The 24,541-nt window shown below is 46.1% G+C and overlaps 1 protein-coding gene across 2 annotated transcripts in view; it reads right to left on the reverse strand.

The window, feature by feature from the left end:
• The window catches only part of COLEC12 (collectin subfamily member 12), a 194,929-nt gene that overhangs the window by 19,111 nt on the left and 151,277 nt on the right, over positions 1–24,541 (reverse strand). For both annotated transcript variants that reach the window (XM_029066508.2, XM_039912125.1), the window contains 3 exons: positions 21,260–21,382; positions 11,525–11,623; positions 9,265–10,311 (listed from right to left, as the gene is read on the reverse strand). In XM_029066508.2, the coding sequence (XP_028922341.1) occupies positions 9,265–10,311; positions 11,525–11,623; positions 21,260–21,382 (1,269 nt within the window). The remainder of the gene's footprint in view (positions 1–9,264; positions 10,312–11,524; positions 11,624–21,259; positions 21,383–24,541) is intronic.

The raw sequence follows: 24,541 nt of genomic DNA on the forward strand, positions 1-24,541 counted from the left end.
TGGTGCTGGATAGAAATATTTGTTTTATTAATGCATCGGGAAAAACAAAGATAAATTATTTCCCTCTTTCCACACTCTTTTTCCCTTCACTTGAGTTGCTTTCTTCTAGTTAAAATGGAGGGTTCAGTGCCTCGTTGAGGTGTCCCATAATATTTCTGTTGCTGCATTAAGCACTTTAAGAATTTATCAGCACTATCATCACGCAAAGCTTTAACGGGGTAGTTTCGTGAGCATTATATACTAATGATACGTATTAATACTAGCAATAATATAATACAATGACAGTAACAAATATAATAATGAACAACAGATAGCATTAATACCCACGGCACCCTTAAACATTTGATACCACACCCCATCCCCATGGCACTTAATGTACATATCCTTATTTTCGTCGATTTTAATGTCTGTCTTATCCACTAGACTGTTAGCTCCTTGTGGGAAGGGATCGTGCCTAATGATTTTACTGTAATGTACTCTCCCAAGCTCTCAGCACCGTGCTCTACACATAGTAAGAGCTTAATAAATACCATTAATCGATTGATTGATAATCATTCATCAGTAAATACAGTGACGGAGTGGTTAGCTCAATTGGTTTGGGTGTGATGCTAATAACCAACTCTCAAATTATGCTCTTCTCCCCTTTTCAGTTATTTAGGAATTCAATAATAGGAAGCCATTCTCCTTTTGGTTACATATTTCATATCCCTCCCGGGTCCCGCCCTCAGGAGACGTCCCCCACAGAGGGGGCAATGGGGGACGGAGTCTGTGCTACGTGGTTTCCTCTCCGGGATATGGGTGGAATGTAGGGGTGTGGGCAGTACCTGGCGGCGGGGGGGGAGGGAGGCGAGGGGCAACTTGGAGACCTTCATCAGGAGCTGACTGGGAAGTGGACTGGGGGGGTGGGGGAAGCCAGACCAGCATCAGATTAAGTCCAATCAATTAATCAATCAATGCTATTTATTGAGCACTTAAGTGCAGAATAATAATAATAATAATGGTACCTGCTAAGGGTATACTCCGTGCCAAGCTCTGTCCTAAGCGCTGGGGTTGATGCAGGGTAATCAGGTTGGACACAGTCTCTATCCCACAAGGGGCTCACACTCTTAATCCTCATTTTACAGATGAGGTAACTGAGGCCCAGAGAAGTTTAGTGACTTGCCCTAGGTCACACAGCAGACATGAGACGGAGCCAGGATTGGCACCCAGGTTCTTCTGATTCCCAGGCCCGTGCGCAGGCACTTGGAGAGTATAATGCAGCAGAATTAGTGGACCCGTTCCCTGGCCATACTGATCATGATTAGCAGATGTTAATTGTAGGGAATGCAGGGCCATTGGGTTGAGAGTCAATGCTTCTGCTATGGATTGGTAAATCTGACTGGAAGCCATGATGCAATCAAACATCTCTTATGCAAATCACACCCCCATCTGTCTGGCATACCCCCTTCTGCCTGCCTATCTAGCGATCTATCAATTTATTATCTATCTAGCTTGCTAGCTAATCTACCTACCTACCTGTATTATCAAAGTCCCAAAATACAGAAAGGACTTAAAAATTTCACTGCTTCAGGCCTCGAAACCCCTATTTCCACTGACATAGTGGAACTCAAAATGTAAGCCCGTCAAAGGGCAGGGACTGTCTCTGTCTGTTACCCATTTGCACATTCCAAGCGCTTAGTACAGTGCTCTGCACATAGTAAGCGCTCAATAAATACTATTGAATGAATTCTTCGGACTTAGATATCTGAATAATTTGTGAGTGCATACCACTGGGCCCTTATCCAGAATAGCACCTCGGTATCTATTTCTGTTTAGGAAAGGAAAGTTTCCTAAGATTTTCTTCTTAGCTGGGAGTGATTCCCAAACTTCTCTATCCAGGCCACATTTCAGAGTTAATTTACCCCCTCTACTGTACTATAACAGTAATAACTGTGGTATTCGTTAAGCGCTTACTATGTGCCAGGCAGTGTACTAAGTGCTAGGGTGGTTACAGTGAAATCAGGTTGGCCACAGTCCCTGTCCCAAGTGGGGCTCACGGTCTCAATCTCCATTTTACAGATGAGAAAACCGAGGCACAGAGAAGTGAAGTGACTTGCCCAAGGTCACGCAGCAGACAAGTGGCAGAGGTGGGGTTAGAACCCATGACCTTCTGAGTACCAGACCCGTGCTCTAGCCGTCCCGCCACTCACCCAGACATTACTGTACAGAGTAAATCCCCAGTAATTACCACTGATTGATTGATGTACAGATCAACATCAACCGCGGATTAATAATGTTGGTATTTGTTAAGCGCTTACTATGTGCAGAGCACTGTTCTAAGCGCTGGGGTAGATACAGGGTTATCAGGTTGTCCCACGTGAGGCTCACAGTTAATCCCCATTTTACAGATGAGGTAACTGAGGCCCAGAGAAGTGAAGTGACCTGCCCACAGTCACACAGCTGACAAGTGGCAGAGCCGGGATTCGAACCCATGACCTCGGACTCCCAAGCCCGGGCTCTTTCCACTGAGCCGCGCTGCTTCTCCTCAGCTGAACTTGGGAATAGAAACTGTTCTCTCGGCTTATTCCAAAAGTGGGGGAATAATGAGATACCCTCGTTAAAACACAATTATGCTCAGTTTAGGGAATGTCAGGAATAATTACATTTCTGGGCCACATCTATTGTTAGGGTCGATCCTTCACCTAACTTACAACCTGAGGTACATTTCAATCAATCAATCAATCAATCATATTTATTGGGCACCTACTGTATGCTCAGCACTCAGTGCTTGGGAAAGCACAATGGAATTAATAAACGTAACCTCTGTCCTCATAGAGTTTGCCATCTAGAAGCAGCACGGCGAAGCGGAAAGATCACGGGTCCCAGAGTCAAAAGGTCATGGGTTCTAATTCCAGCTCCGCCACTTGTCTGCTGTGTGACCTTGGGCAAGTCACTTTGCTTCTCTGGGCCTCAGTTACCTCACCTGTAAAATGGGGATTGAGACTGCGAGCCTCACAAGGGACAGAGACTGTATCCAGCTTGATTGGCTTTTATCTACCCCAGTGCTTAGTTCAGTGCCTGGTACACAGTAAGCGCTTAACAGGTACCATCGTTATTATCATCATTATACTAAAATAAACTAAAGATAGGAGGAATAAAGTATACGGCATATGTGCTTTATAAATACCGTGGGGTTTTGAGTACTTAAAACGCTTAGGTGGTGTGAAAGTGCTGACGTGGCAGAGATTAGAAATGAATTGAGGAAGGCCTTCTAGAGGAGATAGTATCTTAGAAGGGGTTTGAATCTGGGGAGATCCGTGGCCTGTCAGATGTACAGGGACCACAGAGGATATCTTAGTCTGGAGAGATAAGAATGAGGCCCAGCGAGTAAATTAGCTTGAGAGGAATGAAGGGAAGGGGAAGGGGAAGAGTTCCTGCCCTCTAGGACCAAGAAGGGATTAATAATGGAAGCTTTAAACCCACGCATGACCACAGACTTTTGCTGAGAAAGTAGATTCAGGGATCTTTCTTTATTGAGTCCCTTCACAATCCAAGCCTGACTCAGTGCTCCGCAGCGAATCCTTCGATTCCTTCAGTGCAGAAAACGCAGTGGGAAGACAAATTTCACATTATACTTCCTTTTTCATCTACAGCCTAATGAATTTGCTATTCTCTTCCCAACTTGAATCATAAGGAGAACATCTAAAAACTGGGGAAAGAGCATGGCCTAGTGGAGAGACCATGGGTCAGGGAGGCAGAAGGACCTCGGTTCTAATTCTCAGTTACCGTTTTGCTGCTGCGTGAACTTGGGGAAGTCACTTCACTTCCCGGGGCCTCAGTTAACTCATCTGTAAAATGGGGATTAAGACTGTGAGCCCCATGTAGGACGGGGACTGTGTCCAACCTGGTTAACCTGTATCTATCCCTGGCACGTAGTAAGCTATTAACAAATACCATAAAAAATATTTCTAAACTATCGGCACCGGTGCCTCGAAAAACAATAAGCGACGTCAGGCAGTGGATTTCTTCCCTGAGAAATAGTTTCGTTGGCATGATTTGTGTTAGCATGGGGTGCGACATTCAGCACTGACCGACATTGTCATGTCGACTCTTCTGCTGGCTAGCAAACAAAATAAAAGATGAAATAAATTAAGAGTAAACTAGAGAAAAGTCCATTAAATCCAAATAATTCTGGTAATTTTGCTTATTAGGGCATCATGAGAAGCAGAATGGCTCAGTGGAAAGAGCCCGGGCTTGGAAGTCAGAGGTCATGGGTTCTAATCCGCTTGTCAGCTGTGTGACCTTGGGCAAGTCACTTAACTTCTCTGTGCCTCAGTTACCTCATCTGTAAAATGGGGATGAAGACTGTAAGCCCTATTTGGGACAATGTGATTACCTTGCATCTACCCCAGCGCTTAGAACAGTGCTTGGCACATATTAAGCACTTAACAAATACCAACATTATTATTATTAATATAAGAAACGATAATGGTAACTGTGATATTTGTTTGGCCCTTACTACGTGCCAAGCGCTGTACTAAGCGCAAGGGTAAATACAAGATAACCAAGTCAGACACAGCCGTGTGGGCTCACAGTCTAAATAGAAGGGAGAGAGAACGGGTACTGAATCCGCATCGTACAAGGAGGAAACTGAGGCCCAGCAAAGTTAAGCGACTTGCCCAAGGTCACATGGGGGGAAAATGTCGGAACAGGGATTAGAACCCAGGTTCCCTGCCTTTTAATTCCTTCCTGCCACTGAAATATATTGACCCCACGTGTGGAGAGACCAGTGATGGTATAGACAGGGTTTGAGGCTCATCTCTAATCCAATCCCAAGTGGACTGAATGACTTATTCAATATCTAGGCCAGCGGGTGGTTCCTTGGCAGAGGGTGGTCCAGACGGTGGCAAAAGCAATCATGAGCTTCACGAAGGTCTTACCCAAACAATGACAGAACTGTAGGCAGCACTGGATTTGACTGCCGGAAAATTATCTTCTCCAGGTTCCCCGGTTTGAGCAATTCCAGAGTCCTAAAATTCCACATCCTCTGTTCAGTTCAAGGGAGAGGAAAGAACTACATCTTTTTGCCATTTTTGCTCTGGCAGTGTAAATTCAAGTCAGGAAGTGCCTAGACTCATGTCCAACGGCTGAGATAAGGTTTCAAAGTTTGCATTCCAGGGTGGCTACTGGAAATGCAGACATCTCTTTCATTATTCCAAATCCTCTACACAGCTCAAAAAATCGGAGGAACTACCAAACATAAGTGTCTAGATTTCCAAAGTGACTAGGGTTACTTAAAGAAGGCAGATGTGAGAAACACTATTTCAATCAAGTGTGTCCTCTACCCATCTTACACTATTGTTGTGAACAATTTGAGTTCTAATGCTTTTGTGAAAGTAGTTTTCATATGGACTTTCATTAAAAAACAAAACAGTGAGGCAATGATTGTAAGCTCCTCGTGAGCAGGGAATGAACTTTAATCAGCTCTTTCCTAAATATCTAGTACAGTGCTCTGCGCATAGTCGCTTAGAGAAGCAGCATGGCTCAGTGGAAAGAGCACGGGCTTTGGAGTCAGAGGTCATGGGTTCGAATCCCGGCTCGGCCACTTGTCAGCTGTGTGACTTTGGGCAAGTCACTTCACTTCTCGGGGCCTCAGTTGCCCCATCTGTAAAATGGGGATTAAGACTGTGAGCCCCACGTGGGACAACCTGATTCCCCTGTGTCTACCCCAGCGCTTAGAACAGTGCTCGGCACATAGCAAGCGCTTAACAAATGCCAACATTATTATTATTATTATTAGTCTCTACTGCTGCTAAATAGACTGAAATTGCTACTACAGAGACTGAAATTGACCCTTTTCTCCCCTTCTCGCTCTAGAAAACACCTCAACTCACTCTCCAGAACCAGGACTGAAAGAAAACCCTCTTACTTTCACACAGATTCAGTCAATCACATTTATTGAGCGCTTACTGTATGCAGAGCCCTGTCCTAAACGCCTGGGAGAGTACAATATAACTGACACTTTCCCTGCCCACAACGAGCTTACAGTCTAGATGGGGGGGGGGGGCAGCCATTAATAGAAATAAATATAAACATAATATAAATAAGATTCCAACAGCAATGAAGCTTTCCGGGCAGTGGTAGCTTCTGTGCCCCAGGCAGAATTCCTAGAAGCAGCGTGGCTCAGTGGAAAGAGCCCGGGCTTGGGAGTCAGAGGTCATGGGTTCGAATCCCGGCTCTGCCGCTTGTCAGCTGGGTGACCGTGGGCAAGTCACTTCACTTCTCTGTGCCTCAGTTACCTCATCTGTAAAATGGGGATTAAAACTGTGAGCCCCATGTGGGACAACCTAATCACCCTGTATCTACCCCAGCGCTTAGAACAGTGCTCTGCACATAGTAAGCACTTAACAAATACCAACATTAATTAATTAGGAGGGCTTGGCTGCCTTTCGCTCTGGATCGTAAACTCGCCGTAAGCGGAGAAGATGTCTTTTATATTGTCGCGTTATATTCCCGCAGGCATTTAGTATAATAATAACAATAATAATTGGGGGACTTGTTAAGCGCTTAGAGTGCACCAGCCACTGTACTAAGTGCTGGAGTGGAGACAAGCAAATTGGGTTGAACACGGTCCCTGTCCCACATGGGGCTCACATTCTCAATCCCCATTTTAAAGATGAGGTAACTGAGGCACCGAGAAGCAAGTGATTGCCCAAGGACACAGAGCAGGTACGTGGCAGAGTGCTCTGGATACAGTACGCGCTCGATAAATACAATTGATTGATTGATCCGCTCCAGTCTCTGGAGACACCCCGAAATGGCAGGTCCCAACAGTCCCGGGAAAACCTCCCGGCCATCCTACACAACGAAGCAGGAAGTCAGAGCCCGGCTAGTCTGTACCGACACCCTGGCTAAAATTCTGGGCCGTCATTTCTTCCCTTTAGACTGTAAGCTGTCTCTAAACCGTAAGCTTCCTGTGAGCTGGGAACGTGTCTACCAACTCCATTACACTGTACTCTTCCAAATGCTCAAATTTGGCGCTCTACATCCAGTAAGCCCTCAATAAATACCATTGATTGATTAATAGGATATGTAAGCCCGTCAGTGGGCAGGGATTGTCTCCATCTGTTGCCGAACTGTACATTCCAAGTGCTTAGTACAGTGCTCTGCACGTAGTAAGCGCTCAATAAATACTATTGAATGAATATGTGTTTTTACTCTGTTTTTTGGAAAAAAAAATGGCTACAGCAGAATAAGGGAAAGTCCTTTCGACAGTGTCGTCAGCCTGGATACAGATGGGGAAACGGAGTGAGGTGAAAAGTTTGTTTTAAGTGTTTGAGCATGTGATTGGACAACCTGAAAACAGAACTCACAACCTCCTGGTCTCCTCACTTCTAGCTTAGCTCGGAGTCAAACCTGCTGCAACCTGAAACTCTCCCGCTCCTGACTTAGGGATGACACTAGGCCCCACTGCTTCTCGAGATAAAAGATGTGAAAGATTTTTGACCATATTAATGACTTTGGTGCTATCAAAAATATACTCTAATATCTGAGGTTTTCATTTTACCCAGCAAGACTCTCTTTTGTATGGATTTGTATAATGGGCAGGGATCGTGAGTACTAACTCTGTTATATTGTAGTACTAACTCTATTATATTGTACTCTCTAAACAGCTCAGTATAGTGCTCTGCACACAATAAGTGCACAATAAATATGCTTGATTGGTTGATTGAATAATAGTAATAATAATAATGATATTTGTTATGTTCTTACTCTGTGTCAAGCACTCTTCTAAGAGCTGGGAAAGATGCAGGTTGATCAGGTCAGACACAGTCCCCTTCCCTCACAGGACTCACAGTCTAATTAGGAGGGTGAACAAGTATTGAATCCCCATTTCACAGATGAGATAGCTGAGGCCCAGAGAAGTGAAGTGACTTGCCCAAGGTAACACAGCAGGCTTGTGGAGGAACTGGAATTAGAACTCAGATCCTCTGACTCCCAGGTCTGTGCTCTTTCCACTAAACCTTGCTGCTCCTCCTAAACCACGCGGTTCCTCAGCCATGTTGCCCCTCAGAGCTTCTCTAAAAGATCTCGGCGAGTTCATTACTAATATTTGAAGACATATTTTTTTCCTCTCCATGTAGGTCCCTGATTTTATTTGCAGGAACCCTATGACTCACCCCTCCCCGCCCCCCGAAAATCTTCCTGCATTCATCTACCTCAGCGCTTAGAACAGCGCTTGGCACATGCTAAGCGTTTAACAAATACCATCATAATGATAGCTCTAATAATTCATTTGGTCTCTTGGGACAGGCCGGAGATCTGAGAGCAGAGCGTGGGGAACCTAGTCAGGCTACCATGTGTTTCAGCAGGGTGGTTTAGTGGAAAGAGCACAAACCTGGGGGTCGGAGGACCTGGGTTCTAGTCCTGCCTCTGCCACTTACCCACTGTGTGACGTTGGGTTAGCCACTTAACTTCTCAGTGCTTAACAAAAGCCAAGATTATTATTATTCAGCAACAGGAAGCTGATTATATACTAGTTCTCCAGAGGATCGATTATCAGAGCAGAACATTGAAATAATTTTTTTTTTGAGTGGTTTTTCAAAGAATAATTGTAGAATTCAGTTTACAGTAAAATAGGACTTTTTTCTGGTCATCGTTGCCGTAATTTAAAATGTAAGCTGTGTTGAAAAAGCAACCGCAAAAATATATTGTATGTTTTGCTGTAACGAACTGTATGATGTAAACCTAATAATTTTGCCATGGTTTTTCAATTTTGCATATTTGCTTTACATTTATGCTGCTGATCTTTTTTTACCGACTTCGTAAGATTGGTTTCATCAAAGCAATTATGTGGTGACTTGCCCCTATCGTGACTTACTGAAGATTTTTATAGGTTTTCTGATTCCAAAAAAATGGGGGCATGACTCATGCAGAGCAGAGATTCTCAAACCCAATTTGGTTCAGTTTTTCAGGATTTTCATGAACTGAGCCAGTCTCAGTGTCAGCGAGCTTTCGTCATCGATGTTTCTTGAATGTAGCTAGCACACCGAAGTGGCAATTTATTAAACTGTTCCCTAGTGGCCTCAAACAGGTAGGGTAGCTTTGCGAAAAGTGCCCGATTTACTACCGTATTAAGGAATAGCTTATTCCTTGGATGAAACTGAATTAACATGTTTATAAATCTTTCCTTTTCCCACCTTACCGTCTTGCACCGGGGCGGAGGTGCTAAGCTTCTTGATTCTGGATTCCAGTGTCCCAATTAGTACAAGAGATGCCACTTACCTTGCAGAATTGTAAAATTCTTGATGAGCTGACCGTGCTTGGAGTCCACCAGTTTCATCTCTTCCATGATCACCGAGAGATTGGCCACTTCGACGTCCAACCTCGACCTCATCACGTCCTGCTGCATCCTGAGAGAGGTGGAGTCCAAACGGATGTTGGCCAGCGAATTGTTCAGCACCGTGAGGTCGTCGGTGTGCTTCGTCAGGGTGTCCGTGCAAGTGGTCCTGACGTCATTCAGATTGCTGGTCAGTGTCCTCAGGTGGTGAGCGGTGTAGCTGATATTGCTAATGATGTTGACTATGTCGGACTCAAAGAACTGGAAGCGCTCCTCCAGTTGGTTGAACTTAGTGGCCGTCCTGTTCTCGGAATCCCGGTGGAAGTCCTGAAGGTCCTTCAGGTTCTGCTCGTTGGCCTGGGAGACGGTCGTGATGTTGTCCATCTGGCCGCCGAACGAGTTCAGCTGGCTGTTCATGTCCTCCAGGGTGTCGTTGTTGGCTTTGGCCAGGGCAGAGTTGTTGGCGGCCAGAGCCTGCAGGTTCTGCACCTTCTCCTTGAACCAGTCGGTGTCCTTCCTCGCTTGGAGGAAGACCTGCTGCAGGTTCTGAAAGTCGTTCTTGATTCGCTGGATGGCCTGGCTGGTGTCATCCACTGACCTCTGCAGGATGCCGATGAGGTTTCTCTGCTGCACCTGGGTCAGGTTCAGGTTGTTGAGATTCATGACGACCACGTTGTGAGAATGCATCTGGCTCTGCAGGTTGGCCTGGAGGTTGCTGGTGTCTTGCTGCAGGTTGTTGACGTAACCATTGTAGGCCTGGAGGGTCTTGTTGACCGTGGTGATCAGGAAGGAGTTGTTCTCCAGGGTTTCCTTCATTTGGCTCTGCCGGTCGTCCAGCGCGACCCCACTCTCCTGTAACTTCTCCAAGGTGTCTTTGTTCCTGGCGGTCTTCTCCGTCACCTCGCGGAGCTGCTGGCGCAGGTCCAGGATGTCGGACCTGAAGCCGGAGAGTTCCGAGTTGGTGCTCACGGCCTTCTGTCCGGTCTGGTCCCCTGGAGGAAGGAGACGACGTTTAGTTCGACTGGCGGCGGGGAAAACGATTCAACTGAAACTGGCGTGGCCTAGCGAAAAGAACACGAGTCTAGGAGTCCGAGGGCCTGAGCGCTAATCCCGGCTCCGCCGCTCGCCGTGCCACCTTGGGTAGGTCGCTTGACTGCTCTGGGCCTCGCTTTTCTCGTCTGCAAAATGGGATCGAAAGCCTGTTCTCCCTCCCTGTAGGATGTGAGCCCCACGTGGACCTGATCCAATTGTACTGTACCTATCCCGGTGCTTAGCATCGAGTAAGAGCTCAAAAAATACCACCTGGACTCCAGCCGTCTCCAGGGTGGTCTCTGGGGGATGAGGCAGGATGCCTGCAACCATCCAACTGGAGACCCAAAGAATCAGGAGAAAACATGCAGGGATTCATTCCTTCATTCAAATGTATTTATTGAGCGCTTACTGTGTGCAGCTCACTGTACTAAGAGCTTGGGAGAGTATCTGGGGGTCACCCCAGGGAGAACAAAATGCTCAGCAGCTGCCTCTGCCAATAACAATAATAACCACAGTGGCATTTGTTAAGTGATTACTATGTGCCAAGCACGGTACTAGAGGCCAGGGTAGATATCACACTGTCAGATCAGACACAGCCCAGCTCCCACATGGGCCTCAAAGTCTGAGTAAAAGGAAGAACAGGTACTGAATCCCCATTTTACAGGCGGGGTACCTGAAGCACAGTGAAGTTAAGTGACTCGACCAAGGTCACGCAGCACGTAAGTGGCAGAGCCAGGGCTAGGACCCAGCTCCTGTGACTCCCGGCCCCCGCTCGTTGCACCAAGCCCCGCTGTTGCTCTCTGGCCCACCCCTGAGGACCACCGACCCAGGCTACGCGTGCTCTGTCCTCATATTTTTCTGATATAATTTGAAATATCCTCGACCGTGAGCCCGCATGGCAGCGGGCTTGGAGCGCAGGGCATGAGGAGCCCTCTTACAACGGATGGTCTTTAGATTTTACTGTTCCTAGTAAAGTTTTATTGGGCTCCGCTCCCCGACCAGCCCGTAAATGTAAAACGCCCAACAGAAACACAAAATATTTCCCCTGCTATGGCTGAGTTTACCGAAATGATGCTGCTATAAAAAAAGCTTTTACTCATTTTAGCAAAGTAGAAGCAGGTGGGAAACCTGGAAGTTGCCCGTGCCGCCCCCGTCTTGAATTTTTCCCCATACCTAATTTCTTGAGGCCGCTCTCCACCTCTGTGAGTTTCTCGGTGTATCGCAGGTGTGACGTCTCCATGCCGCCTGTAACGCTGTCCATTTTCTCCACAACTGAAATGTGAAAAACAAGGAGGGGTTAGCAGGAAGCCACTCTGGCCATGGTTTGGGAAGAAAAAAGGGATTCGGTGACTGGAATCTGGAAAAGTCCGGGAAATAATTGGGGTCCATGGAGAAAAACCCCCGTTTTTTCTGGATGCAAATATTCTGCTTTCCTCCAAACCCAGGGGCGATGATTTGGTGGAACTTCAACTTGAGAAAGGAATGTTCTTTCCTGTACCCCCGACTTTGGACTGGGTATGAGAAGCAGCGTGGCTCAGTGGCAAGAGACCGGGCTTGGGACTCAGAGATCATGGGTTCGAATCCCGGCTCTGCCACTTGTCAGCTGTGTGACTGTGGGCAAGTCACTTCACTTCTCTGTGCCTCAGTTACCTCATCTGTAAAATGGGGATTAAGACTGGGAGCCTCATGTGGGACAACCTGTTTACCCTGTATCTACCCCGGCGCTTAGAACAGTGCTCTGCACATAGTAAGCGCTTAACAAATACCAACATTATTAGTATTATTTTGGATGGTTTGCAATTCCCCTACAGTTGACTTTTTTCTTCAGTCTATCAGGACAGACCTACATGGCACATCGCCATCTATAATAACCTGTGGTATTTGTTAAGTGCTTTCTCTGTGAGAGGACTGTACAAAATGCTGGGGTAGATACTAGATAAACAGGTCCCACATGGGGTTCCAAGTCTAAGTAGGAGGAAGAGCAGATATTGGATACCCGTTTGGTCGAGGAGGGAACTGAGACACAGAGAAGTGAAATGACTTGCCCAAGGTCACACAGCAGACGAGCGGTGGAACCGGGATTAGCACCCGGTCCTCTGACTCCCAGGCCCGTGCTCTACCCACTAGGTCGTGCCGCTTCTCTCTAGCTCACTCTGCTTCCATATCCTTAAGCCCCTTGCTAACTCTGTGTAGACAAACACATCGGAGAGGCAACGGGGGAGCTTCGAGCTAGAAGTTCCACATTGTTGGACGATCCTTGTTTTGGGGAGGCACATCCTTCCCAGAACTTACCTACGGCATGTAGGACTGTGCAGTCCTTACCCTGCGTTTCCCATGTGCCCCAGGGACCGGCTCTGATCTGATTGTATTGCATCTGCCCCAGTGTTCAGCACAGTGCTTGGTGTGGCTTAAAGGTTAGAGCCCGGGCCTGGAAGTCAGAAGGCCCTGGGTTCTAATACTGACTCTGTCACACGTCTGCTACTTAAAACTCACCTCCTCCAAGAGGCCTTCCCAGACTGAGCTCCTCTTCTCCCTCTACTCCCTCTGCCACCCCCCCTTCACCTCTCCGCAGCTAAACCCTCTTTTTCCCCTTTTCCCTCTGCTCCTCCACCTCTCCCTTCCCATCCCCACAGCACTGTACTCGTCCGCTCGACTGTATATATTTTCGTCACCCTATTTATTTTGTTAATGAATTGTACATCGCCTCGATTCTATTTAGTCGCCACTGTTTTTACGAGATGTTCTTCCCCTCGACTCTATTTATTGCCATTGTTCTCGTCTGTCCGTCTCCCCCGATTAGACCGTAAGCCCGTCAAACGGCAGGGACTGTATCTGTTGCCGACTTGTTCATCCCAAGCGCTTAGTACAGTGCTCTGCACATAGTAAGCGCTCAATAAATACTATTGAATGAATGAATGAACATTGGGCAAGTCACTTAACTTCTCTGTGCCTCGGTTACCTCATCTGTAAAATGAGGATTGAGAGTGTGAGCCCCACGTGGGACAGGGACTGTGTCCAACCTGATTAACTTGTATCTACCCCGGCACTTAGAAAAGTGCTTGGTACAGAGTAAGAGTTTAACAAGTACCATAAGATTATTATTATTATGGTATATTATTATTAACAGATTCCACAGTTATACTTATCATTTTTTTTCTCAGCATTGGAAACATTAATCAATCTCCCAAACGGCAGGTATCACTGGGTGTACGGCGGGCAATAATCGATGATGGGGTGATGGTAAAGGATGCTTATTATTTCTTTTATTTGAATTGAGGGCCAGATCCCCATCAGGCCTAAATGATCAAGACACGTTCAGACCAAAAAAACCTTTTCCTCATCATCGTCAAAGGTATTTATTGAGCGCTTACTCTGTGTGCTGAGCACTACAGTAAGCACTTGGGAGAGTACAATACATCATAGTGGGTAGACACGATCCCTGCCCACAATGAGCTTACAGTCTAGATGGGGAGACAGATGTTAATATAAATAATTTCTAATATATAAGTTAATTCTTTTCAATTGTTTTCAACGGAACCAGCCAGACAACTGCTGCCAAAATGTATCTGTCGGCCTTAGTTACTTGAAACACTTACTGGTTAGACATGGCCAGTGTTGGGAGAGGATAATAATAAGAACTGTGGTATTTGCTAAGCACTTACTAAGCACTGAACTAAGCACTGGGGTAGATATTATCAAGTTGGACACATTCTCTGTCCCACAAAGGGCTCACAGTCTTAATCTCCATTTTACAGATGAAGGAACTGAGGCACAGAGAAGTTAGGTGACTTGCCCAAGGTCACGTAGCAGACAAGTGGAGGAGCCGGGATTAGAACCCAAATCCTTCTGAATTCCAGGCCGGTGCTCTATTCTCTAGGCCACACTGCTTCTCCCCTGGGAAAACATTTTCAACTGTATGGAAAATTTTGTTGTGCTTATCTTTGGGTCTTTAATGATAAGCAGCTTCAGCGGTTTTGCTCTAGCTGAATAACCAGGGAACACACAGTAAATGGTGGTTTAAAAGGAGTTCGCTGTTATTTTGAAGATATTTTCGGCGGAACTCCAGCTGTTCTTCTACATCTTTCATTGAAAAACATTTTAAAAAACCCCACATTTCAAACAAACAAAAGCAAGGAGAGAAAGGGAAGGGGAAACAACGGAGGGGAAGGAATGAGGTCAGTGGATGGAATTTCCTAACTTCCTTCCGAATAGTTCTCTGAGATTCAAGATCCACTTCTCTCAGAACAAATAAACAGGGTATCAGAATGATTCTTTGAGCTATCCGGCTAAACAATTTTCCTGTGTGAACTGGTCTTTTCTCAGCGTGTTTTTGTTTTTCCAGTGAGAAGAGGCTCAACACGTGGGCTCGGAGGTGAGCAGAATCACCTGCTGAATCAAACAGGGAAGGAAATGAATCCAATCTAAATAAAAAACACGTGTTTGGGAACACATGGCAAAATGGAAAGTTGAAGGAGCTAGGGCAGTCGAAAGAAGGTGTTAAACAGGTGACAGAAGAAACAGGAATTCATAGGCAAGGCCAAAGGGAAATCCTCATCATTTCTTTCACACTCCAATACCATAATGTTGGCAAAATGGAAAGTTGAAGGAGCTAGGGCAGTCGAAAGAAGGTGTTAAACTGGTGATAGAAGAAACAGGAATTCATAGGCAAGGCCAAAGGGAAATCCTCATTTCTTTCACACTCCAATACCACAATGTTGGCAAAATGGAGCCTAAGGTTTTCAGAGATTTCTTTTTGGATATTCAATATCTACTGAAAGATTTTTCCTTAGAAAATCCTGAAAAGCCAGTGGTTAGTTAGATCTGGGCCACCCCAACTCACCTACTCACCAACCCGGACACACACTTGATCTCATTATCTCCAGCCATTGCACAATCTCTACCCTCAACCAACTCTGAAATCCCTTCATGGGATCACAACCTCCTCACTTGCCTTTATAATTAGTAATGGTAATTATGGTACTTGTTAAGCACTTATTACGCACCAGGCACTGTACTAAGCACTGGGGTGGATACGAGCAAATCGGGTCAGACACAGTTCCTCTTCCACATAGGGTTCACAGTCTTTTCCCCCATTTTACAGATGAGGTAAGTGAGGCACAGAGAAGTGAAGCGACTTGCCCAAGACCACAGAGCCTACAAGTGGCAGAGACGGGGTTAGAACTCGTGACCTTCTGACTCCCAGGCCCGTGCTCTATCCACTATGTCACGTTGTCTTCTCTCCCACACACCTCCTCCCCGTAAATCTGTACTCTTCCCCGACAGAGACCTCCAATTTTTTGACCCCTTCCAATTTTCTCAACTCATCATGCCCCACTTAGCCACCATACCCAAACTATGCTCTCAACACCACCCTCTCTACTGAACTCAACTCACTTGCTCCCTATCCCTTTGTTGATCACGTACCACTAATCCACAGCCCTGGATCACCTCCACATTTCTCCTCTTTCGCTCTTGTGAACAAACCACAGACAACTGCTGCTGGAAATCTAGGTATCAGGATGCACTTCATTCACTTCAAGTTTAACCTAACAGGCTTTAACTCTGTCCTCTCCTCTGCCTGGCAAAATGATTTCTCCCCCCTTATTGACCCTCATGCCCATCACCCTCACCAGTTGTTCCAGACATTTAACTCCCTCCTCAAACACCCTTTCCCCCTACCTCCCCCATCCCTTGCCCCCCAGTGACCTGGTCACCTACTTTATTAAGAAAATTGACGCTATCAGGCATGATCTCCCCCAAATCTCCCCTTCCCCTCCCCAGTCCCTCTCCCAACCTGCCCCTTCTTCAACTCTCCTCTCTCTCCCAGCAGTAACTCTAGAGGCGGTATCCTGCTTTCTCTCAAAATCCACCCCCTCCACCTGCACATTCACACCTTATCAAAACCCTTGCCCCCTCCCTTCTTCCTCCCTAACAGCCATCTTCAACAGTTTGCTCTACAATGGATTCTTCCCCACTGCTTTCAAACATGCCCATGTCTCCCTTATCCTAAAAAACCCCACCCCTTGACCCCATGGCTCCCTCCACTTATCGCCCCATCTCCGTCCTAACATTCCTCTCCGAACACCTTGAGCGAGTTGTCTGCATTCACTGTCTCCAATTCCTCCTCTCCAATGATCTCACTGACTCCCTCCAATCTGGCTTCTGGGCCCTTCAATCCAAAGAAACTGCCCTCTTCAGAAATCCCCAATAATCTCTTCCTTGCCAAATTTTACAGCCTCTACTCCATCCTAATCCTCCTCGACCTCTCAGCTGCCTTCGACCCTGTCAACCACACCCTTCTCCCGTAAACGTTATCCAATCTCGGCTTCACTGACACTGTCCTCTCCTGGTTCTTGTCTTACCTCTCTGGCTGCTCCTTCTCAGTCTCTTTTGTGGGTTCCTCCTCTGCCTCCCACTCCCTAACTGTGGGTGTCCCTCAAGGTTCATTTCTGGATCCTCTTCTATTCTCCACCTTCACCCACTCCCTTGGAGAACTCATTCACTCCCATGGCTTCAACTACCACCCCTATATGGATGACACCCAAATCTTCGGCCCTGATCTCTCTCCTTCTCTCCAGTCTCCCATTTCCTCCTAACTGTTGGCTTCAAAGCTCTCCGTCACCTTGTCCCTTCTTACCTCACCTCCCTTCTCTCCTTCTCCATCCCAGCCCACACACTCCACTCCTCTGGTGTTACCCTTCTCACTGTGCCTCATTCTCGCCTGTCCCACCGTCGACCCCAGGCCCACGTCCTACCTCTGGCCTGGAACACCCTCTCTCCTCAAATCCGCCAATCACATCTCCCCGCTTCAAAGCCCTACTGAAGGCCCACCTCCTCCAAGAGGCCTTCCCAGACCAAGCCCCCCTTTCCTCAACTCCCCCTCCCCTACGTGTCACCCCGACTTGCTCCCTTTGCTCTGCACCCTTCCCCGGCCCAACGGCACTTGTGTGTATATGTACATATCTATAATTCTATTTATTTATATTGATGCCTGTTTACTTGATGGGTCAGTTCTTGGCCCCCTTCTGTTCTCCATCTATACTCACTCCCTTGGTGAACTCATTCGCTCCCACGGCTTCACCTATCATCTCTAGACAGATGACACCCAAATCTACATCTCCTCCCCTGTTCTCTCTCTCTTCCTCCCTCCCTCCCACCCTCCAGGCTCCTATCTCCTCCTGCCTTCAGGAATCTCCACCTGACTGTCCTCCTGCCACCTAAAACTCAACATGTCTAAGACGGAGCTCCTTATCGTCCATCCCAAACCTTGCCCTCTCCCTGACTTCCCCATCACCGTGGACGGCACTACCATCCTTCCCGTCTCACATGCCCACAACCTTGGTGTCATCCTTGTCTCTACTCTCTCATTCACCCCACACAACCAATCTGTCACCAAAACCTCCCGGTCTCATCTTCACAACATTGCCAAGATCCACCCTTTCCTGTCCATCCAAACTGCTACCTTGCTGGTACCTTGCTGGTACAATCTCTCATAATATCCCGACTGGATTATTGTGTCAGCCTTCTCTCTGATCTCCCATACTCCTGTCTCTTCCCGCTTCAGTCTATACTTCACCCGCCGCCCGGCTCCTCTTTGTACAGATGCTCTGGGCATGTCACTCTCCTCCTCAAAAACCTCCAGTGGTTGCCTATCAACCTCTGAATCAAGCAAAAACTCCTCACTCTTGGCTTCAAAGCTGTCCATCTCCTTGCCCCCTCCTACCACACCTCCCTTCTCTCTTTCTTCAGCCCAGGACACTGCTCCTCTGCCACTGCTAGCCTCCTCCTTCTTCCTTCTTGCCGGTGCCGCCGTCGACCCCTGGCCTACATCCCACCACTGACTGGAATGCCCTCCCTCCTCACATCCACCAAACTAACTCTCTTCCCTTCTTCAAAGCCCTACTGAGAGCTCACCTCCTCCAGGAGCCTTCCCAGACTGATCCTTCCCTTTCCCTCTGCCCCTCCTTCCCTCCCCATTCTCCCTACTCCCTCCCTCTGCTCTACCCCCTTCCCCTCCTCACAGTACTTGTGTGTATACATTATATAATAATATATATAAATATATTATTTATTATAATGTTTATTTGATTAATGATACGTATATATCTATGATTCCATTTATCTATTTTGATGGTATTGATGCCTGACTACTTGCTTTATTTTGCTGTCTGTCTCCCCCTTTTAGACTGTGAGCCCATTGTTGGGCAGGGATTGTCTCTATCTGTTGCTGAATGGTACATTCCAGGCACTTAGTACAGTGCTCTGCACACAGTAGGCACTCAATAAATACCATCGAATGAAGGCATGAATGTGTATATATCTATAATTATATTTATATTGATGCCTGTTTACTTGTTTTGATGTCTGTCTACCTGCTTCTAGACCGTAAGCTCGGTGTGGGCAGGGATTATCTCTATTGCTGAATTGCACTTTCCAAGCGCTTAGTACAGTGCTCCGCACAGAGTAAGCGCTCAATAAATACCATTGAATGAATGAATGAATACTTTGACATCCTCCCATCACCTCAAGCTTAACATGTCCAAAACAGAACTTATCTTCCCACTCAAACCCTGTCCTCTCTGTGACTTTTCCATCACTTTTCCATCACCACCATCCTTCCTGTTGCACATGTCCATATTCCATATCTTTGACTTTATTCTTGACTTCTTTCTCTCCTTCAACCCGCATGTTCAACCCATCACTAAATCCTGTCGGTTCCACCTTCACAACATCGCTAAAATCCACCCTTTCCTCTCCATCCAAATTACTACCTCATTAATACAATCATTTTTCTTATCCTGCCTTGATTACTGCAGCCTGGCTCAGTGGAAAGAGCCCAGGCTTGGGAGTCAGAGGTCATGGGTTCGAATCCCAGCTCTGCCACTTGTCAGCGGTGTGACTGTGGGCAAGTCACTTAACTTCTCTGTGCCTCAGTTACCTCATCTGCAAAATGGGGATGAAGACGGTGAGCCTCACCTGGGACAACCTGATTTAGACCAGTGCTCTGCACATAGTAAGCGCTGAACAAATACTAACATTATTATTACTGTGTCAGCCTCCTTGCTGACCTCCCAACCTCTTGTTTCTCCCCACTCCAGTCCATACTTCACTCTGTTGCCCAGATCATTTTTCTACAAAAACGTTCAGGGCATGTTTCCCCACTCCTCAAGACACTCCAGTGGTTGCCCATCTACGTCTTCATCAAACAAAAACTCCTCACCATTGTCTTCAAAGCACTCAATCACCTTGTCCCCTCCTACCTCACCTGGCTAATCTCCTACTACTTCGCTCCTCTACTGCTAAGCTTCTCACTGTACCTTGATTTGGTCTATCTCGCCACCGACCCTTCACCCACATACTGCTTCTGGCCTGGAACACCCTCCCTCCTCAAATCCTAAAGACAACTTTTCTCCCCCTCCTCAAACCCTTACTGAAGGCACATCTCTAAGAGGTCTACCTTGACTAAGCCCCCCTTTCTTCTCCACTCCCTTCTGTGTCACCCTGATTTGCTCCTTTTACTCATTCCCTTTCCCAGCCCCCAACACTTATATATATATATCAGTAATTTATTTATTTATGTTAATGTCTGCTCCCCCTCTAGGCAGTAAAGTTGTTATGCGCAGGGAATGTCTCCTTTCATTGTTATATTGTAGTCTCCCAAGTGGTTAATACAGCGCTCTGCACAGTAATCACTCAATAAGTATGACTGAATGAACGAATGAATGAATGATCCCCACCTCTGCCACTTGTCTGGTTTGTGACCTCGGGCAAGTCACCTGACTTCTCTGTGCCTCAGTTACCTCATTTGTAAAATGGGGCTTAAGACTGTGAGCCCCGTGAGGGACAAAGGCTTACTATGTGTAAAACACTGTTCTAGGTCCTGGGCTAGATACAAGATAATAGGGTTGGACACAGTCCCTGTCCCTCATGGGGTTCAAAAATATTCATTTCTGTTTTACAGATGAGGGCACTAATGCCCAGAAAAGTGAAGTGACGTGTCCAAGGTCATACAGCAGACAATTGGCAGAGCTTCGTAGAACCCTGGTCCTTATGAATCCCAGGCCCTACCCCTGTGCTCAGTACAGTGTTTGGCACATAGTAAGTGCTTCACTAATTCCAGGAAAGCAAAATACAATACTAAACACTGTTCTAAGCACTGTGATAGAAGGTAATCAAGTCAACACAGTCCCTGTCCCAAACAGAGCTCGCAGACTAGGTAGGAGGAAGAATAGGAACGTAGAGTGCCTTTCAACTCCTGACTACCCCTACCTCTTGACTTCTGCAGGGCAACATATTAGCTACAGAAGGAGAGGATATTTGCTCCCCTGCAGTCACTGGAGACTACATTCATCTGATCCCAAGGGAAGATGGTAAGACAGGTCATGGTCAATCCAGGACCATCTTTCAAGCCTGGGTGCTGTGTTTAGTTACTGATTGTGGGGTTTTCCGGGGAGCTAATACTAGACCTCTACTAGACTTGGGATATTGAAAAAGCAAGAAAAATCGAGGGAAAGAAAGCTTAAATGGCATTCATTTAATATCTACCCTCCAAATCACTCTTTTTTTTAGAAAAACAACAACAACAACAAAAAACAGAAAATAAAATGAAAAGCCTAACTGTTTAGAGCTATGTTTGGTGAGAGAAACTTGTTTATTTCTCTTTCTTCACTTTTTTCAGGTCTCTAGCTAAGTGAAACACAAGACTATTTTATTTTAAATAGTGGGGTACATACAGACTGAGGTAAGGTTATGATGCTGTTCGACATTTGACCATTGAGACGGATTTGTTAAGAATAATCTCTGAATTTGAAAAGAAAGAGCCTTTTTTTGTGGCTAACTAGACTTCATTTCATAGATAACTAGACTTCTTATTTGAAAGGGAAATAGTTCCAATAAAATTGAACATACCTTTGTATCCCAGAATGGCCACCGTGATGGTTAGCAGGGCACACAGAATATAGAGTAATATGATCGAAAACTTCAGTGCCCAGTTATTTTTACATTTGGTACATTGGGTTCCTTCCTGAATACCTGAAAGAGAAATAAGATATGAAGAACAATGACACACGGTATATTTCATATCTTCTAGTTTCTGGGTTCAAACTGTAAAAAAGTAGGATTAAGAATTAAATAAGGACTACAAATCGTGGGTTGTATTCCTTAGGGTATGGTCGCTGCTAGAATAATCACTTTAGCAACACAGTTCTAATCAAATTGGATAAATTCAATTAGGTTAGCTTGGATTCCCTGTGACTGGGAAACACAGATGCAACTTTGCTACAGCCAGAATCCAAAACTTGAAGAAAGAGTCAAAATAGAAAATGTAGTTCACTTTGGGATCAGAAGGCTTAGCATACAACCATTACGCTTGCACAACCATATTGTGATGACTGAAATAAAGCTTATATTTTAATGAGTTGAAATGAGTTGAAATGAGTTGAAATTTGCGTCAATGAATCCATAACCTATAAGAAGGGCAAAATTTCATATTATAGATGCGAAACCCAGAAGAGCCTTGATCGTTTAATGTGAAAATCACACGGCAAGTTATGTGCCTATCAAGAATGCATTTCTCTGACCTGATCTGGCTTCTACGTTGGCTTCTACCAACAGGATCCCTTGAGAGCAATCTTTGCTTTAAGAAGTTGCATACAGATGACCGATCTAATTAAATCGAGCATCACAATTTTTTATGCCCCATCTGAATGTCATTTTCCTTCCAACTATGATTTACACGCAGCTCCATTCTTCGATGAGAAGACCACATCATTAGAAGCAGCATAGTGGATAGAGCATGGGCCTGGGAGACAGAAGGTCATAGGTTCTAATCCTGGTTCTGCCATTTGTCTGCTGTGTGGCTTTGGGCAAGTCACTTGTCTTTTCTGTGCTTCAGTTACCTCATCTGTAAAATGGGGATTGAGAATGTGAGCCCCACGTGGGACAGGTACTGTGTCCACCTCAATTTGCTTGTAACCACCCCAGCGCTTAGTAAAGTACCTGGCACATAGTAAACATTAAACAAATACCATTATTATTATTATTATTATTATTATTGTGAACTGATAATAGAAATGCTTTGTTAGATTGCCCTGAAAATTATCTGAAAGAGCTTCCATAACTCTTACAGCAATGAGCTCCAGAAGTCTACACCTGTCCCCTCAAAGTACCCATGATATGTTCTGCCTAGATGCTGAGGGAGGTGGGTGGATCAGAATCTCTTTTAGGGACCAACTAGAGTTGAGTGTAGACACACCCAAACGGAGCAGGATCTTTTGCTTGATGTAATCCTTTCACACACGGAGAACTTTTTCCCTAGGTTCAACTCAAGCCCCAGAGTGTGTAGGCACCCCGGGACAGTTGGGTTTCCACTCCAAAGAGGGGAGAGATGGGACGATGTATTTACACTTCATCGGGTCACTTTCTCATCTGGGATTCCGGGCCCTGATCGAGCCCTACCCGATTTGAGGAGCTGTGATCTCCATCAGAGAGAAAGCCGGAGCAGGTCCCTTAGGAAAATGCATGGAAATCTTAAGAAAGAGGAATTAGCTGGAGTTCGCTCTCCCGTGTTTGTTATTCTTCTGAGCCCAGCCTGCTCCACTGGGCATCGGGTGCATATGGTTTTAATGCAGATAAGCTACCAGACACATGTCACTTGTTTGCATTCCGATCCCGGGTCATTTCCTCCTGATGTGCACAGCTCGTTGGTGACTTTATCAGCATTTAATAAATGTCATATGGCACCATCCAGGCCATCCCACTCTACTTGACACCCCTTCTCTCCCTCCCCCTGCTTCTTTTCCTGTGGGTTATTTTTCATAGGAATTCTGTTTTCCCTTTCCCTCTCTCCCCTCTGCTGGGAGGCCATCTGGCCAAACACCCTGACTGCTGGTATAAAGATATCCTGCTGGCTCCCAAATCTGGGAGACCCCCTCCCCTCCGGCTGGAACCAAGATGGTCACAAGAAAACATGCGGGAGACATCCCCCGTTACCAGTCTCTATAGGGTTTATTTTCCTAGCACTGCTTTCCAGAGACTGGAGACTTTGTTCTGAGGTTGGGGGCGGCCATCTGCAGACCCCTCATTCAGATAAGGGGTTTTACCTCAGGAAGTGAAGTGTTTTTGTCCTTCGCCATTGAGAGGATGGCTTATTGGGGAGACTAGCCCAGACCAGGCATTCATTTTTAATTGCCTTGCAGATCAAACACCGTGATCTTCGGTGTCCCGGCCTTCTTTTTTACTTTTTTAGCTGGTATTTGTTAAGTGGTTACTATGGCTCAGGCCCTGCCCTAAGCACTGGGGTAGATACAAGCTAATGGGGTTGGACGCAGTCCATGTCCCACATGAGGTTCACAGTCTTAATCTCCATTTTACAGATGAGATAACTGAGGCACATAGATGTGAAGTGATTTGTCCGAGGTCTCACTTCAGACAAGTGGCGGAGCCAGGATTAGAACCCAGGTCTTTCTGACTCATTCATTCATTCAATCGTATTTACTGAGCGCTTACTGTGTGCAGAGCACTGTACTAAGCGCTAGGAAAGTACAATTCGGCAACATAGAGAGACAATCCCCGCCCACAACGGGCTCACAGTCTAGAATGGGGGAGACTCCCAAGATGGGACTCCATCCACAAAGCCACACTGCTTCTGCTATCAATTTCTTTTTTTAAAACCTTCTGCACTGAATTCATTTCACAGCGTTGGTTTAGGTGTCTCTGCAGACACGTTTCTGTTGTAAGGTAAAGTCTGGCAGCCAGATTTCACGTATGCATGGGATTTCGGTAACTCCCCGAATATCCTCCTGTGGAGCCATAAAGCCAAAAATATTGACCTGGTGTAACGCCTCAGAGATCCCTCCATGCCATGTTCCCGGTGACACATGCTTAAAAGAAAAGCTCTGTGGGATGGTTAATTGAAACTTTGGAGAAAAGACAGTATTTGAGCCAAAAGAATTCACCAGTGAAGAGAATTCCTTTCTGCTGTGGTTCTTCATAAAATGTTTGTGGTGCCGACTTTAATACAGTCTGTTATTCTTGTGAAAAACAGCCCCCGTTGACCAACATTTCCCTTCCTCGTGTTCTTCATCAAAGAAGTTTCTGTCAAGATGGAGGTATCCTGCCAATGACCTTTCTACCTTAAGGGCTGACACCACCAGGTCTAGCTTGGGTGTTATCAAAGTCCATTAGTATCTC

The sequence above is a fragment of the Ornithorhynchus anatinus genome, chromosome 5 (genome assembly GCF_004115215.2).
Source record: "Ornithorhynchus anatinus isolate Pmale09 chromosome 5, mOrnAna1.pri.v4, whole genome shotgun sequence".
NCBI lineage: Eukaryota > Metazoa > Chordata > Mammalia > Monotremata > Ornithorhynchidae > Ornithorhynchus > Ornithorhynchus anatinus.